The 18,631-nt window shown below is 34.8% G+C and overlaps 1 protein-coding gene and 1 non-coding gene across 3 annotated transcripts in view; one reads left to right on the top strand and one right to left on the bottom strand.

Annotated features, from left to right (window-relative positions):
* APLF (aprataxin and PNKP like factor) overlaps positions 1-18,631 on the bottom strand; it is an 85,026-nt gene that overhangs the window by 49,434 nt on the left and 16,961 nt on the right. For both annotated transcript variants that reach the window (XM_045446293.1, XM_045446294.1), the window contains exons 3-4: positions 9,361-9,533; positions 28-175 (exon numbers count right to left, since the gene is read on the bottom strand). In XM_045446293.1, coding sequence (XP_045302249.1) covers positions 28-175; positions 9,361-9,533 — 321 coding nt within the window. The remainder of the gene's footprint in view (positions 1-27; positions 176-9,360; positions 9,534-18,631) is intronic.
* Positions 1,827-1,950, top strand: LOC123581774. Its single transcript, XR_006704004.1, has one exon. It is a non-coding gene; the product is annotated as a small nucleolar RNA SNORA28 (small nucleolar RNA).

The following is an 18,631-nucleotide window of genomic DNA, read 5'->3' as shown; positions in this document are numbered from 1 at the left end:
AAATGGACGGGGTCTTAAATTTCTCACCTCACTATTTGCAGTGGCAGTTTGGGTCTTAGCTATTTCTGTGCTTCTTTCCAGCTGTGGGTTACCAGTTGTCTCATCAGGCGAATTAACCGAGGATGATTTTGGTGTTTCATTTAGAATATTATCTTCATCAAGCATCTGACTATTTCTATAAAAATAAAATAAAAATCATTTAAAACACTTCTATTATACCACGTCATTATAAATGTGATTCTCCCAAGGACATCTGACTAATGAATTGTGTTCCTTTTCTTGGCCTTAGCAAGACAAAAAAGCAGACCATAGTATACTAGAATAAAATATATAGATGAAAATATGTTCTTCATCTTCTGCCCACTGTATCAGCATAAAATGCATTTATCTTTCTGAATCATGGGCCTAGTAGCACAGCTATTTATGAAGATGGGTAGTGGCCATCTCTCTTAAAGCTTAAGAGCTATTTACTTAGTATTTGTCAGATAGCCCATAAAAGTTAAGATCAGCACCCAGCATCCAAAGAGAAAATGCAAACTGCAAAAATTTCAGCTAAGCTAGTTTGGCTTTGGAGAAAAAAATAAATAAAATCCTAATGTCATGTTCACACATGGCTACTACTGGAGTTCTGGACAGGACAGCCACTTATAAAATCTCCCCAAACCTGCAGTCCAACTGGAAGCTAAATGTTCTGACACAGGAGCATCTACAGTCATATGTGGAACATACTTAGCAGAACCAACTACCTCACGCTTGCTGCAAAGTGCACGAAGATCATCCAAAGCTGATGGGTCATTTATTCATTAAATATGCTTAGAGACAATCCAACAAACGTACTTTTTTGAAAATTTGAAAGTATAGATGGAAATACTACTCAGAAATAAAAAGGAAAACTGATATACAACAACATGGATGAATCTCAAAGGCATTTTGCTAAGTCAAAGAAGCTGACACAAAAGGCTACGTATCATATAACTCCATTCATATGACATTCTGAAGAGGTAAAGCTACAGGGACAGAAGTCAGATCTGGATGCCCAGGCCCAGCATGGGGTGAGGGGAATGACTACAGAGTGGCATGAGGGCGCTTTCTGGGGAAATGGAAATGTTCTCTATCTCACTCACTGTGGTAGAACTTCCATAACCACATACATTTATCAGAGTACACTGAATTATGCATTTAAAAGGGATGGATTTCACTGTGTATAAAAACAGAAGATAGAAGATTTCAGAAATGTGTCTAGCTGAGAAGATAACAGTTCATGGTTTGTTTTGTTCGAGTATTTCTTATACGGGAATAATCTCTTTCAACGGCAGACTTGAATTTCAATGGCAGAAATCAGCCAAAAGAGAAAAACTTAGACTAAATCACTGTGCAACATGACAGTGTTTGTTCATTCAATAAATATTGTTTAAATTCTTTTGACTATAGTTGACACACAATGTTACATTAGTTTCAGATGTACAACATAGCGATTCAACTTTTCCAAATTGCTATGCTCATCCCAAGTGTAGCTACCATCTGTCTGTCACCATACAATGCTATTATAATATCATTGACTGTATTCCCTACGCTGTGCCTTTTCAATCAATATTTTTAAAACACCTATGGTGTGTCAGGTACTGTGCCAGATGCTGGAGATAAAGACTGAAAATGTATGATTATCCCATCTATGATACCTCACTCCCCTTCTAATATCCAGATCCACTTTACTCAGAGGACACAGGTGTGCTTCCAACAATGATTTTTCCCCAAATTTTCTTCATATTTAATCTGAAAAATATTAAGAAAAATTCACTAGCGCAATAGCTTTTCACAATTTATAGTTGTGACACTCTGTGTCAGATGATTGAAGTTGTCTGATGCAATTTGAGCTTGCTATAGCAAGAAAGTCTAACCTATTCCAGTGTTCTACTCCATGAGACCAACTGCTATACAGACTTAAACAGTGAGGGGGGAAAAAAAAGAAAGAAAGAAATTAAGCAACAATATCCATTCCATTTCATTTATTTTCTATTGTGGCATAAATTCAAGACTAACATAAACACACCCTATGGATCACAGATAATTTTTTCTTAATATTTACCAAGAATAAATGTGACAACAAAAAAATCCAATCCCAGAACAAAATTGTAATTAACATTTAGTTCCAAATAGGTCAAAGTACAAATTATTTTATTACACTTTTATTTAAATATCAAACACTGTCACTGTGATATAACTGTATTTTTATTTTATCTTCAAAGACTTCTACAAGCAATCAACTATCACAGGATTTATAATGCAGTGTTACCAGAGTTTGCTACATGCAAAAATTAAAACTTGGAAACTTATCTAAATACAGTATAATAAAGGTAACTGAGTTATCTTTTTAAATAGCTTTATTGAGACATAATTCACATAACAATAAAATTCATCCTGTTAAAGCATACATAAAATTTAGTGGTTTTTAGGATATTTACAAAGTTAATCTGTAATGCAGCCATCATTAGTATCTAATTTTGGAACATATTCATCACCTCATAAAGAAATCCTGTGTGTATGAGTAGTCACCTCCCATTCCCTTTCCCTCCAGCCCCTGGCAACCACTAGACTACCTTCTGTCTCCATGAATCTACATTTTCTGCACATTTCATGTAAGTGGAACTATACAAGTTTTTGTGTAGACAGATGTTTTCTGTCCCACGCATGGACAGAGTGGAATTGCTGGACCACATGTAATTATATATTTAAAATTTTGAGGAACTGTCAGAATATGTTCCAAAGAGGCTGTATCCATTTTACAAACCCACAAGCAGTGCATTGGCGTTTCAATTTCTCTACATCCTTGCCCACACTTGTTATTATCTTTTTAAGTATAGTCATCCTAGTGGACGTGAAGTAATACCTCATTATGATTTTGATTTGCATTACCCTAATGACCAATCATGTTGAATATCTTTCCATGAGTTTGGATATTGGCCATTTGGATATTTTCTTTGGAGAAATGTCTACTAATCCTTTATGTATTTTTTAATTTGTTTATTTGCCTTTTTATTGTTGAATTGCAAGAGTTCTTTATATATTCTGGATATAAATTCCTTATCCGACATATGATTAGCAAATATTTTCTCTCATTCTGTGAGTTGCCTTTCTACAATCTTAATGGTGTCTTAGAAGATAGGAAGCTTTTAATTGTGATGAAGTGCAGTTGATCTACATTTGCTTTGCTTGTGCTTTTGGTGTTGTATCTAAGAAATCACTGCCTAATCCAAAGTCACAAAGATTTACACCTGTGTTTTTTCCTAAGGATTTCATAATTTTAGCTCTAATATTTAGGTCTCTGATCCATTTTAAGTCCATTTTTATTTGGTGTGAGGTAGGAGTCTAACCTCATTCTTTTGCATGTGGATATCCAGTTGTCCCAACACCATTTGTTGAGAAGACTATTCTTTTCCCCATTTAATTGTCTTAACAATCTTGTCAAAAATCAGTTGGCCATAATATAAGGACTTATTTCTGGACCCTCAATTCTATTTCACTGATCTACATGTGTTTTTTCAAGCTACTATCATACTGTCTTCATTACTGTAACTTTGTAGTAGGTTTTGAAATTGGGAAGTGTGAATCCTCCAACTTTTTTTCTTCCAACTTTTAGGAACTGTTTATTTTCCATTAACCTTATTTCCATTTTGTTTGCCTTTGTGGAAGAGTAGCTTAAGACCACTTGGTGGTTGTTCCTACCCATTGAGTCACCTGAGCAGTGGGAGCGGCAGACTAGTCTTCAGTGGAGGGCTGAATGGCCCAGTCTTCAGTACGGAACTGCTGAATAGGCACTTGCATACCTTTAGACCAGTCTGCAACTTCAGATTGAGTGGCAGTGAACTTAGGAGCTGAAGCAGTCCATTCACCCCGAAATTCCTCCTTGGTCATAGCCTTTTCAGCAGTGGCCTGCTCTTCCTTTTCAATCTCTTCAGGATCTCTGTAGAAGTACAGATCAGGCATAACCTCCCAATGCTGTTCATGGGAAATGGTTCCAGGCATGCACAGAACTTCCCGTCCCCCACATCTGACCCACTGAGTGAGCTCCCTTGTTGTTTCAAGAGATGGCAATGTCAACATAGTGCAGAGGAGAGTCTGTCTTGCACACAGCAACAGTAAGCGGGTTAACTTAAGACCCCTCTGTGAAAGGCTGGTGGTCAGCCTTGGGATCAGTAAACACCAGAAGTCTCAGCTCCCAGAAGGCTGCCTGGGTCTGGTTAGGAAGACAGGAGTGAAACAGCCACAACAGGAGTGGCTCCAGCAACAGCAGCAAACTTCAGCACAGCTCACTGGGCAGTATTCCTGGATGATATGACATATCAGCCAGGTTTTCAATGGCAACAATGGCACAAGCCGCCAGCAGAAGCTTCTCCTAGGTTCTCTTCAGATTTATGATGCAGATACCATCACTTTCCCTTTTGTAAATACACTGTTCCATCTGGAAGTCAAGATTGGTGCCACCAAAGTGGATCCTGCTACAGGGAATTTGAGAATATCCTTCTTCTTCATTTGTAGGGCATCAAGGGCTCCAGATATTGTGAAAGCTTCCCTTTAAATAATGACAGGAATCCCCCACTCCAGCAGGAAGCTTGTTCCGGTGGCTTTGGGGGATGCTGGGGACCCCAAAGGGCATTCTTGCAGAACAACGCTGTATGAACCCCTCCTTGGGTAGCACAAAAAGCTCTATTCTTCTTTTTTTTTCTTTATTATTATTTTTTTAATGCTTATTTTTGAGAGCATGAATGGGGGAGGGGCAGAGAGAGAGGGAGTCACGGAATCTGAAGCAAGCTCCAGGCTCTGAGCTGTCAGCACAGAGCCTGATGCGGGGCTTGAACTCACAAGCTGTGAGATCATGACCTGAGCTGAAGTTGGATGCTCAATCAACTGAGTCACCCAGGTGCCCCTATTCTTCTTTTTAAAGCCTGTTTTAGCAATTAAGTTATTCTTAAATCTTAAAAATAAACTCCAAATTAGAGTTAAATATAAACCATGTATTTTTCATCTTTAATATAAAATATGCTACTAACATAAATGAGCTGGATTTAGAAATAAGTTTTAAAAACCATAGGGGCACCTGGGTGGCTCAGTTGGTTGAGCATCCAATTCTTGATTCATGATCCCAGCATTGTGGGATGGAGCCCTGTGTCACGCTCTGCACGGAGTGTGGAGCCTGCTTAAGATTCTCTCTCCCCCTCTGTCCCTCCCCGCCCTCTCCCACCCTCTCTCCCTAAAATAAAAAAAGAAATCATATACGAATTGTAAACATAAAAAGCACTAAAAATGACGATTACACATCAGAAATCCAATGTATTATGGAAGTACCTGAAAACTCTAAATCATAAACTGGAAAAAGCTACAAGTGAAATCAACACCCTGAAAGAAATTTTGCACCAGTAAGCTAAAAGCAGAACATTTAATTTTCAAATATAAAATAACACAATTAATTTGGTTACCCTAACCTAGGCACACGATTACCAAAGCATACACAAAGTACTTATTACCTCTTTCAACACATGGCTTGATACCAACAGTACACCAGATACTACTACTCATAATAAATAGCCTACAAAAAGTACAGTGCTGCTAAAGTGGGTTGTATTCTTAACTTTTATCAATACTACAAACATTCAAAGTTTTTTTTTATTTGTTTTTAATGCTTGTTTATTTTTGAGAGAAAGAGAGAGCGCGAGTGAGCACGAGTGCAGGAAGGGCAGAGAGACAGGGAGACACAGAATCTGAAGCAGGCTTCGGGCTCCGAGCTGTCAGCACAGAGCCCAGATGTGGGGTTCAAATCTACGAACTGTGAGATCATGACCCAAGCCGAAGTCGAACGCTTAACCAACTGAGCCACCCAGGCGCCCCACAACAAACATTCAAAATTTACTCTTCCCACAATCTGATTTATCTGAGTTACAGCACTGGTCTTTCACGTTAAGGGGACAAACCTGTTTGAATGGATATATATATATAAAATTAAAGTTGACATATAATACTTTAAGTATGAGGCAATGGCTGTATTTTGTTTTACACACATGTGCAATATTTTCCAGATTTTTAAAAAAAGTATATAGGGGCATTTGAGTGGCTCAGTTGGCTGAGTGTCTGACTCTTGATTTTGGCTCAGGTCATCATCCCAGGGTAGTGAAATGGAACCCCACATCAAGCTCTGTGCTGAGCATGGAGTCTGCTTAAGATTCTCTCTCTCTCTTTCTCTCTCTCTCTTTCTCTGCCCCTCTCCCTCCTTGCACTCTCTCTAAAATAAAAATAAATAAAAATAAATTATTTTAAAAAGAATATAATTCTACTGTGGAAATTTATTGTAACAAAAAAATTAGTTCTTTATATTTCTCTGGTCAACAGCTGGTTAAAAATAATGTTCTTTCTACATGTGTGATAAGAGAAAAAGAATAGGAAGATATGTAAAGTGGCAAGCAAAGGTTACTGAATTTAACAAATCAAAAAACATTTCCTCACATAATTTCTTTTCATTCACTAGTTTAAGAATTGTAGATGTAATTTATATTTACTGAAATGCACAGATCTGAAGTGCACAATTTGGTCATTTTTGACAAATGCATACATCCATGTAACCTAAACTCTTATTGAGACACAGAATATGTTCATCACCAAAAAGTTTGCCTGTGCCTCTGGAAATAACCACTACCATCATAGTTTAGTTTATTATAGAACATAATATAAATGTAATCATACAGCAGGTACTGTTTCGCTTCTTAGAGTAGATACCTCAGCATTTTCTAAATCCACAATCATGTCATCTGTAAATAAAGACAATTTTTTTTATACAAAGAAGTTTCCTTCTTTTTCTGTTTTTTTTTTTTTTAATCATGAACAGGTGTTGAATTTTGTCAAAGCTATTTTTAAGCATCAATTGAAATGACAATTCTTCAATCTGCCGCAGTGAAATGCATTGATTTTTATATGATAAATCCACCTTGTGGTCTTCAAATTCCGCTTGGTTATGATATGTTACCCTTTCTACAAATTGCTGGATTTGACTTCTCTATATTCTTATGAGGAATATTGGTCTAGTTTTCTTGTAATGTTATTGTCTGATTTTGGTATCAGGATTATGAAAGCTTCCCAAAATGAGTGAGAATGTATACCCTCTTCTATTTGGGGGAGAAGAGTATAGTATTGGTATTACTTTCTTGAAAGTTCATAGAACTCACTAGTGAAGGTCCTTGTGGCAAATTCTTAAATTGTAAATTCAATTTCTTTAATACATATAAAATTTATTAGATATTCTATATCTTTCTGTATTAATTTTGGTAAATTATGTTTTCCCAGGAATGCATTCATTCATTTAGGCTGTCAAATTCACTGGCATAGAGTTTTAAATAATATTTCTTCATTATTTTTTTAAGGTCTGTAAAATCACTAGTGATACATTTATTCTATTTCTGATATTGATAATTTGTATTTTTTCATTTTGTTCATTTTTTTCTTGGGAAGCCTAAGTTTACCAATTTTATTAATCTTTTCAAAGAACCAACTTTTGGTTTTGTTGATTTTCTTTGTTATTTGTCTATTTTTATTTCACTGACTCCTAGTCTTACTCTTATTTCCTTTTTTCTATTTGCTTTGGCATTAATTTGCTCCTGTCTGCCTACCTTCTTAAAGGAGAAGCACACATCATTGGTTTTATAACTTTCTTCGCTTCTAATACAGGCATTTAATATAAATTTCCCTCTACTTCACCTCACAAATTTTTATGCTGTTTTCAGTATTTGTTCAAAATCTTTTCTTTTTTTATTTTTTAAGTTTATTTATTTTTGAGAAAGATTGTGTGTGTGCATATGCAGGGGAGGGGCAGGAAGAGAGAGAGAGAATCCCAAACAGAGTCCATCTGCACTGTCAGGTAGGAGCCCAGCACGGGGCTCAAACTCACGAACCATGAGATCATGAGCTGAGCCAAAACCAAGAGTCGGATGCTTAACTGACTGAGCCACCCAGGTGCCCCAAAATGTTTTCTAATTTTCCTTTTGATTTCTCTTAGACATAGAAGTTATTCAGAAGTATGCTCTTTAATTTTAAGTTTGGGGAGATTTTTTCTATTTTATTGTTATTGATTTTTTTTAATTTTTAAGTTTATTTACTTATTTTAAGAGAGAGACAGTGGGGGAGGGACAGAGAGAGACAGAGAGAGAGAATCCCAAGCAGGCTCCACACTGTTAGCATGAAGCCTGACTCAGGGCTTGAACTCACAAACAGTGAGATCATGCCTGACCTGAGCTGAAATCAAGAGATTAACCAACTGAGCCATGCAGATGCCCCTGTATTGTTATTGATTTTTAATTTAATACTACTATGATCACAAAACACACTCTATACTTCTGTCCACTTACTTCTATAAGTCCAGTTTATGTACTCTATAAAAGCTGAAACAGCAGTAAATAATCTGCTAATGACTGCCTGAACAAAAGGAGTGCATTAATTTTAACTTTACATCAGATGTTTATTGTAATACCTCATTTCCTCAGTTTCTCCATTCTATATTTTCTGGGTTTTTTTTTTTCTTTTTTTAGAGAGAGAGTGAGAGAAAGAGCTGGGAGAGGGGCAGAGGGACAGAGAGAGAGAATCTTTTTTCTTTTAAAATTTATTTGCTTGAGAGAGAGAGAGAGAGAGAGCACAAGCGGGGGAGAAGCAGAAAAAAAGGGAGAGAAACAATCCCAAGCAGACCCTGCACTCTCAGCTGTCAGCATGGTGCCCTACTTCGGGCTTGAACTCACAAACTTTGAGATCATGATCTGAACCAAAATCAAGAATCAGACGCTTAACCGACTGAGCCACCCAGACCCCCTGAGAGGGAGAGAGAATCTTAAGCAGGCTCCATGTACAGCGTGGAGCCCAATGGGGGGCTCGATTCCACAACCCTGGGATCATGACCTGAGACCAAATCAAGAGTCAGATGCTCAAACAACTGAGCACCCAGGCACCCCATTTTTCTGTTATTTTTATAAGAAAGAGGAGTTATATGAGTGTAGTCTAAGCCAGAGGTTAATTCGTTAATAAAATTTCAAAAGCTAAAAGAAAAGATTAAGAAAATGTAGTTGGTTTCAAATTAACTATCCTAGTTACTATTAAATGGAAAATACATTCTGAACACATTGCCAAAAGACACACTGCATGTGAGCAATCACTATTGAGACCTAAGTTTCCAGTGTCAAATGTTTTCTAGAGAAATACACACACACACACCATGTAACTCCTATATTGCCAATATAGTTTAACCCTAATATGGTTTCTACTGAAGCATTTGTGGATGGCTGAGGAATTAGATTACAAATACCATTACTTAATTTCATCAGGCATTCTTACCTTAAAGTACATTCCATTTCTGTTTCAGAGTGTGTAGAGAAAACACAAAAAATGTATTTGTCGACCAGCAAAGAAAAACTGTCTCCAGGATTCAACGAGCGCCATAGATTTCTCTTCAATGGTAAGAGCTGGCTCTTCTCAGAAGACTGATAAAAACATGGATTTGTGTGTATCTAATAAATAAAAAAGAATATAGTGAAATAACTCTAAATTATGAGAAAAATACAACTAAATACAAACTGGTCCAAAATTTCAGTATCAAAACAATTTCGGTACAAACTTAGACTTAAAAGTCTAATAAATTTGGCACTTGTAAGTACCATAATCATTATCTATACATAAAAAAGGGAAGGGAACTAAAATATACCTCCCATTTCCCTAGGAATCAAAGAAAGAAGCAAAGTTATCAATTACCTGGTGAAAAACTACTTCTGCTTTGCTTAAGAGGCACACTCAGATATTGGAAAGAGAAACATGAAAAATAATTCTCAGTATGGAAACTGAGTCCCCTAACTTTCGTATCTGTAATTCACTAATCTCTTGGAAATGGATAGCTTCTTTTATACTTATTTTCTCCTAGTAATTTCTTTTTTTTTTTTTTTTTTTAATTTTTTTTTTTCAACGTTTATTTACTTTTGGGACAGAGAGAGACAGAGCATGAACGGGGGAGGGGCAGAGAGAGAGGGAGACACAGAATCGGAAACAGGCTCCAGGCTCTGAGCCATCAGCCCAGAGCCCGACGCGGGGCTCGAACTCACGGACTGCGAGATCGTGACCTGGCTGAAGTCGGATGCTTAACCGACTGCGCCACCCAGGCGCCCCTCTCCTAGTAATTTCTTACTATGATTAAAAAGTGAGCTACTATGAAAAGAGAGAATTCGATCAAGACTCTCAAGCAAACAACATAGCTTGTTTTGATTGGTTTTGCTCCTCACTGAGGAGTTTTCTAACATAGATTAATACAGAAAAAGAAGCCTTAAGACAAAAGGTCCAAAAACAAACAAACAAACAAATAAATAAATAAGCATTGTTGCCTACATGCCCAAATTAAAACAAACACACAACAACAAAAAAAACTTTGAAAGCTAGAATGAGTATAATTTATCTAGTTCTGGCAATTTAATTTCATGAGGATCTGGCCATAAGTCCTTCCTATATGTATCTGCAATTGAAAAGATTTCTATTTCTTTTAAATCTGTTAAAAGAATGCCGTGAAATAAAATGTGGAGATAAAGATTAGAGGTAGAAATTAAACACAGAGACTATACAAATTTGGTAGGCAATTATTTTATAGGTCAGAGTTATTTTACAAACTATATACAAGACTTCGTAAGAATGGTCATGCAATGTAACACCTATTTATGCAACACCATATCGCTAAAAAGAGTTGTGAATGCTTCATTTTTAAAAATCAAGTTATAATTTAAACTATGTTTAGAAATCTTTCATTACAGTACCAACCGCCCCTAACTTATCTCTCAAAGTGGCTCTGGCTCATGGCTAGGGTTTTTGAGCGAGGACAAGCCACCAGATTCTGAGCTTGTACACACTGCTGGGCTTGGAAATTCTTCCCTGTTACTCCTCAGACTTTTAAATGAACCTTCCCCTTCCTTGAGTATACCATGATCACCAGAGTCAGGGATGTTAAGTAGCAAGGACAAGAATCAGGATAGAAATATCAATAGCTTCTGCCTGAACCCCAAATATTCTATAAACGAGGTTTGCTTCTAATAGGCTAAGATAAGACCATGCTCTTATTCATTAGTATCTTAAACATTCAAGTGAATCTCTAAACATTAAATAACATAGTTCTAAATAAATAACATAGTTTAAATAACATAGTTCTAAGTTTTCAAAGGCTAAGATGTTAACTACAAAGGCATAATATTCTAAAAGTAGAAAAGGTAAAATACTTTAGGAAAAAGAAACTAATTACATTCCTTTAATAAGACATCACAAGCCCAAAGTCAAAACAAACATTCATTTTTCAGTATTTTTTACTCAGTTGAATGCAGTTAACATTTTTAAAAATTTTATTTAAAGTTTGTTTGTTTTTAATTTAAATATGAGATAGTTAACATATAGTGTAATAATGGTTTCAGGAGTAGAATTTAGTTACATCACTTACATATAACACCCAGTGCTCATCCCAGCAAGTGCCCTCCTTATTCCCCCAACCAACACCCCACCAACAACCCTCAGTTTGTGCTCTGTATTTAAGAGTTACTTATGGTTTGCCTCCCTCTCTGTTTTTATCTTATTATTCCTTCCTTTCCCCTATATTAATCTGTTTTGTTTCTTAAATTCTACATGAGTGAAATCCTATATTTATCTTTCTCTGACTTCACTTAGCATAACACATTCTAGTTCTATCCACATTGTTGTAAATAGCAAGACTCCATTCTTTTTGATCTTCAAGTAATATTCCAATGCATATATGTATCACATCTTCTTTATCCATTCATCAGTCGATGGACATTTGAGCTCTTTCCATAATTTGGCTATTGTTGATATGCACTTAACATTTAAATTTCAAGTGGTCAAATATCAGGTATTTAGCAAAGCCAGTCATAGAGAAAGTGGATCAATGTATGTGGTCTATGATCATCTGTTTCTTTTCCTAAAATTGTTCATACAGGGGATTCCAGAACCAAGAGCAAAAACGACATTCCAAGAAATCTAATATTTGGTCCTACAAATTAAACCTAAATAAATATTACTTATTGAATAAATTTTTAAACAGCTTTGAGAGAGAGAGAGAGGGAGCGTGCCCATGAGCCAGGCAGAGGGAGAAAGAGAGAATCTTAAGCAGGCTCTATGCTCAGCACGGAGCCCAATGCAGGGCTCGATCCCACAACCCTGGGATCATGACCTGAGTCAAAATCAAGAGTCAGACCCTCAGCTGCCTCGGTGGCTCAGTTGGTTAAGCAGTTGACTTCGGCTCAGGTCATGATCTCACAGTTCGAAGGCTCATGAGTTCAAGCCCTGCACAGGGCTCTGTGCTGACAGCTCAGAGCCTGGAGCCTGCTTTGGATTCTGTGTCTCCCCCTCTTTCTGCTCCTCTCCTGCTCACACTTGCTCTCTCTCTCTCTCAAAAATAAGTAAACATTTAAAAAAATTTTTTAAAAAGAATCAGACACTCAACTGACTAAACCACCCAGGTGCCCCAGGTTTTTAAAATCTATGTCAAATTACATATGCTTCAACTAAAAAGCTACACAGACATGAAGTCCAAAACAAACAGTAGTTTTTTAAAAGTTATAAAGTAGACAAAAATCTAGCAGTATTAAGAAACAAAAAGGGAGAAGACACACATATACACACACACCACACACACATACATTTTGGAATGAAAAGAATGAATGACATTAAATACACACAAAACTTAGTAGAATACTGCAAATACTTCATGCCAATATATTCATAAAGAAGGCCAAAACTGACAATCATCTTAGAGTATACACCAATTGACTTAAAAAAAAAACAAAAACAAAAACAAAAAACAAGCACCCACGTGTGTGCGTGTGTGTGTTTCTTTTGGATTAGACCTATAATGTTTTAACAATATAATCAGTAATTAAAAATCTTTCTAATCTCCCCCTAAACAAGATCCAAATGGATTTAAAAATTTTCTGAATATTCAAAGTCTTCCTGAGACCGGAAAAAGATGGAAAGCTCTCCAATTCCTTTAATAAGGTTAAGTTTATTTTGATTCTAAAAGTGGATAAGGGCAGGCAAAATACCGGCAAACCCAAACTCACAGTAAATAAAAGATATGAGCTACCTATATGAGAAGCATATTTTTGGTAAGTGCCTTTTAACATATCCATGGGAGTATAAGTGCAAACTTAAATATATTATGCTATAATTTTAGAAGTGGTGCAAAGGATGCATTATCCTTGAAGAAATGGAACTAAATAAAATACAAAGCAGTTTTCTACAGTTTTCTCTTGAAATTATCATAAACATTAAAGAAAGATTAATGTGTACACCCAAAAAAAAAGTTCCTCTCATTTTCAATTTTTTTTTTTTAATTTGGGAAGCCTTGTTTTTCTTTTCTTTCCTTCTTTTTTTTTTTTTTTTTTTTTTTTTTTTACAAAATGAGCTGTGGAAAAGCTATTGTAGTATTTTATAGCTTTTTTCCAACTACACTCATAATTTCATAGGAGGAAAAACAATCACAGCTCAGGAATTTTATTGCACAAAAGAAAAAACACAGTCACCTAAAGATGGATATTTTACGGATTAATACCAAATGGAAAAAAAATATATTCTTCTGCAATTTATATGTACTTTTAGAACTATTCCCTCAGTCATCCAAGAACCAAAAAGAGTACAATTTTATTAAAATGAAATAAAAGCATTGACAGCTATGAATTTACCCAGAGGACATATCTAACTACTGGTGATATAGTCATTTACAGAGAACACTGTCGTTTTGCCTTTATAATACATTTTCTCCCTGCTGATACCAGACTGGAGATTAAATTTAAATGACTCACAAATAAGCTAACATCATCTCCTATGAGCTAACATTATCTCCTCATGCACTATTTCCAAGAACTGCTGAGAGCTAGAGTCTTTTTTAAAAGGAAATATTAGAGGGGGGAAAAGAAAGACAAATTCATCCAATTTAAAAGTACAAATTAGTAATTGCACTAATTGCATTTGTCCATCATTGTCAAAGTTATGTTTCTATTTGATTGGATTTCTAATTTGAAGGAAAGTAGAAAAAATTTAACCACTTAAACATAATTTGGAGTATATAGCATACAGAAAGGATCATAATAAAACATTTGTTATAATTCATTTACACAATTTTACAAAACACTTTTAAACCATGGCTTCTCTTTCAAAATTTTATTTCAGTTGTACATATAACCTGCTTTAATAGATCAATTTGTGATTGACTACAGAACAGAAGGTAAATGATATTTAGCACATGTTAAGATTAAATGAATGAATTAGATAGAAATTACTTGTCTATCTCTTTATTTTCAAGACCTTAACATTTCTATTAACAACTATGGTCAGTTTAGAATTTCTCTAAATTTCCATAAATCACACCTTGATGGTGCAGCTACATTAAGCAGGTGAATAAACAAATACACCTGTTTCGAGGAGATAGGCATTTTGTTGCAACTACATTAACATAAACAAGAAATCAAGCATTATATAAAGCAAAGGACCTACATGTATATCACCAAGTCTAAGAAGCAACTTTCCTTCGAATGGTATGGTGTAAATAATTCTCAGAATAAAATTCAAAACCCAATTAAATACTATTCTAAAAAATCAAATTCGGGTACTAGAGTTGTACATTTCCTTAAAAATAAATACATTTTTTTCATGTCCTTTCATGTTTAGTAGTTTGGCATTACAAAAGTAGCTGCATTGTACTATGTACTATTGTACTATTGTACATAGTACTATGTACTATTGTACTATTGTACTATTATTCACTACACCTTTTTCATGTCATAAGTGTTCCATAATAATTTTTAAAGACATAATACATGTTAGATATTATGTGTGGATCCACCACCCAGTTTCAGAAAAAGAATATTAACTTTTTAAAAAAAATTTTTTTAATGTTTATTTATTTTTGAGAGAGACAGAGACAGAATGCGAGTGGGTAAGGGGCAGAGAGAGAGGGAAACACAGAAGCAGAAGCAGACTCCAGGCTCTGAGCTGTCAGCACAGAGCCCAACGCAGGGCTCGAACTCATGAGCTGTGAGGTCATGACCTGAGCTGAAGTTGGATGCTCAACCGACTGAGCCACCCAGGCACTCCAAGAATATTAACTTTTGATGTCCCTTTGAGTCATCCCCTATCCCATTCTCTTCTTAGTTCACTCAAAGGTAATTATTATACTGACTGTTGTATCTATCACTTCCCTAATGTTCGTTATTATTTTGGCACTCAAGTTGATGATCATAAATATACTGTTTATTTTTGTAGAACTTTTAATCTTATATAAATGAAACTATACTGTATATATTCTTTCAATGTTGCTTTTATCAGTGTCATGCTCCTGATTCTAATCTATATTTTTCATGCTTTCACTGTAATTTATCTTCACTGTTGTAGCGTATTTCATAAATGAATATATCACAATATATTTATCAATTCCATTGTTGATAGAAATTTATGTTGTGTCTAGTTTCTTGCTATTATATAAATAATTTTGCTTTTCAGGTTCTTGTACACATCTATGCATGTATGAGATCTGGCTTGTAGGAAATGCACGCCTTCATCTTTAGGAAATTAACGTCAAGCTATTTGTCAAAGTGGCTACAACATTTAAGCTCCCACCAAAAGTTTATAACTGTTCTACTTGTTTACATCCTCATCAATACTTGAAATTGTTAGACTTTTCATTTTTGTCAATCTGTTGGGTGTGCAATGGTATCTCACTGCAGTTTCCTTACATTTCTCTGCTTAATAACAATGCTGAGTACTTTTCTCATGTTTACTAAACAGTCAGGTTTCCAATTCTATAATGTGCCACTCAAGTAAGTCTTTAGCCCATACTTTGATTGGATTGTTTATCTTTTCTCATTGATTGAAGGCATTTGCTATATATTTTGGATATCATTCCTTTGTCAACTACTTATGTTTTAAATAACTTTTCCCTGCTATGTTTTTCATTTTCATTATAGTGTTTTGATAAGCAAAGTTTCTTAATTTTAATGTAATTGGATTTTTTTAATCTTTCTTTTTATAGCTATTTTAAAACTTCCCTACTCTAATGTCACAAAGGTTTTTTCCTATATAATCTAACAGTTTTACCGTTTGACTTTCACACTTAAGCCACCTAAAACTGATTTGTGTGTATGGTTTGAGGCAGAGGGGTCTAATTTTTTTCCCTTAAACAAATAACAAACTATTCCAGTACCATTTATTGATGAAAACTCCCCCTCTCCACTGATGGCAGTGCCAGCTCTGGCCCAAATCAAATTCCCACATACATAAGACTGGATCTAAGGGGGCTTTCAGTTGTAAACTTCTACTCAACTGAAGGAACCAAATCATCTTGTGAAGAAAACTCACCAGTTAGTCTTACCTTCAAGAAATTTTTTAAAGAAGAGAATATCAAATGGCAAAGGAATCCTGACTTGGGAAATATAATGAAAAAATAATAATAATAATGCATAGGGTTCAAAGAACCTGAGTTCTAATTCCCACTTACCAACTTGCCGACTTTGTACAATTAGGTATTCTCCAGAGGGCCCTAATATTCTAAATTGTCAAAAACAATGCTGCCAAGGAAAAGGTAAAAAAATATTTATATTTCTCCCATGTATATAAGGTCATATTTACTAGAAAGTTCATAAATTATACTAATAATATTTAAAAGATAAATATGAACAAAAGTATAATTTTAAAAAACCTTATTATACCAAATTTTAGTTTTATACCTATAATCTAATGAGGAATTTTTTTCTCTAGTTTCTAATTTTGTATCTATCACAGTTTGGTACTCAAAAGATACTTGCTGACTTCAAACAATTGTTTTACAGGAGTATAATCTAATTAAAGACCAAGTAAAGATGAAGAATGCTTTCTAAAAGATATCTTCTTTTAATGGAAAATTGCTCAACTCCCATGCAGAAATCTGACCCAATTCACAAAAGATAAAGTTTAACTTGGGGCACCTGGGTGGCTCAATCAGTTAAGCATCTGACTTCAGCTCAGATCTTATCTCTCAGTTCTTGAGTTCAAGCCCTGCATCAGGCTGTCTGCTTTCAACACAGAGCCTGCTTCAGATCCTTTATCCCCCACTCTCTGTCTGCCCCTCCCTTGCTCACACTCTCTCTCTCTCTCTCAAACACAAAACAAATATTAAAAAAAGGGGCGGGAGGCACCTCAATGGCTCACTCAGTCAGTTAAGCATCTGACTTTGGCTCAGGTCATGATCACATGGTTTGTGAGAACAGCTGACAGCTTGTAGCCTGCTCAGGATTCTCTCTCTCCCTCTCTCCCAGCTCCTCCCTCACTCATACTCTCTCTTTCTCAAAATAAATAAACATTAAAAAAAAGAAATTCATGGGCATTTGTCAATCTCAATAGCTCAACATAGGATAATAAAAGTACTTTATGTGTAAAAGAAAGCACTAATGATACAAAAGGCAGTTGTACATATAAGATGAAAATACATATAAATTTTAAATGTTATAAATTTATTTTATATTGTTATATATTTTATTATATTTATATTATATATTTTATAATATAATATATATTTTATTATATATTTATTATATAATATATATTTATTTTCATATGTAATATATGAATATATAAAATATATTATAAAATATATTATATATTTATTATTATACATAATATTACTATATATAATATATATTATATATAATATTATATATAATAATTATATAATATATAATATATATAATATTATATTATATTATTATTATATATTTATTATTTATATATTATATATATATTATATATATATTATAAAATATATAAAATATATTATAAAATTTTAGCCCTCAATAAGAACTTTCAAATTAAAATACAACCCTAAAGAACAAGGTCTAAATTTTAGAAATATTCCACTGTACACACAGATATATAAAAATCTATTAAAATACAATCTGTAACATTTATTTAAAGGTTATTTACTTATATTGAGAGAAAGAGAGAGAGAGAACAAGCAGGGGAGGGATAAAGAGAGAGGGAGAGGGCTTCAAGCTGCATTACAAAGCTGTAATCATCAACACAGTGTGGTACTAGCACAAGAACAGACACTCAGATCAATGGAACAGAATACAGAACCCAGAAATGGACCCACAAACGTCTGGCCAACTAATCTTTGACAAAGCAGAAAAGAATATCCAATGGAATAAAGACAGTCTCTTCAGCAAGTGGTGCTGGGAAAAGTGGACAGCGACATGCAGAAAAATGAACCTAGACCCCTTTCCTGCACCATACACAAAAATAAACTCAAAATGGATGAAAGACCTCAATGTAAGACAGGAAGCCATCAAAGCCCTTGAAGAGAAAGCAGGCAAAAACCTCTTTGACCTTGGCCACAGCAACTTCTTACTCAACATGTCTCTGGAGGCAAGGGAAACAAAAGCAAAAATGAACTACTTGGACCTCATCAAAATAAAAAGTCTTCTGTACAGTGAAGGAAACAATCAGCAAAATTAAAAGACAACTGACAAAATGGGAGAAGATATTTGCAAATGACATATCAGATAAAGGGTTAGTATCCAAAATCTATAAAGAACTTATCAAA

The sequence above is a fragment of the Leopardus geoffroyi genome, chromosome A3 (genome assembly GCF_018350155.1).
Source record: "Leopardus geoffroyi isolate Oge1 chromosome A3, O.geoffroyi_Oge1_pat1.0, whole genome shotgun sequence".
NCBI lineage: Eukaryota > Metazoa > Chordata > Mammalia > Carnivora > Felidae > Leopardus > Leopardus geoffroyi.
Note: the sequence above shows the minus strand (reverse complement) of the source record. Positions and strands in the feature narration are given on the sequence as shown.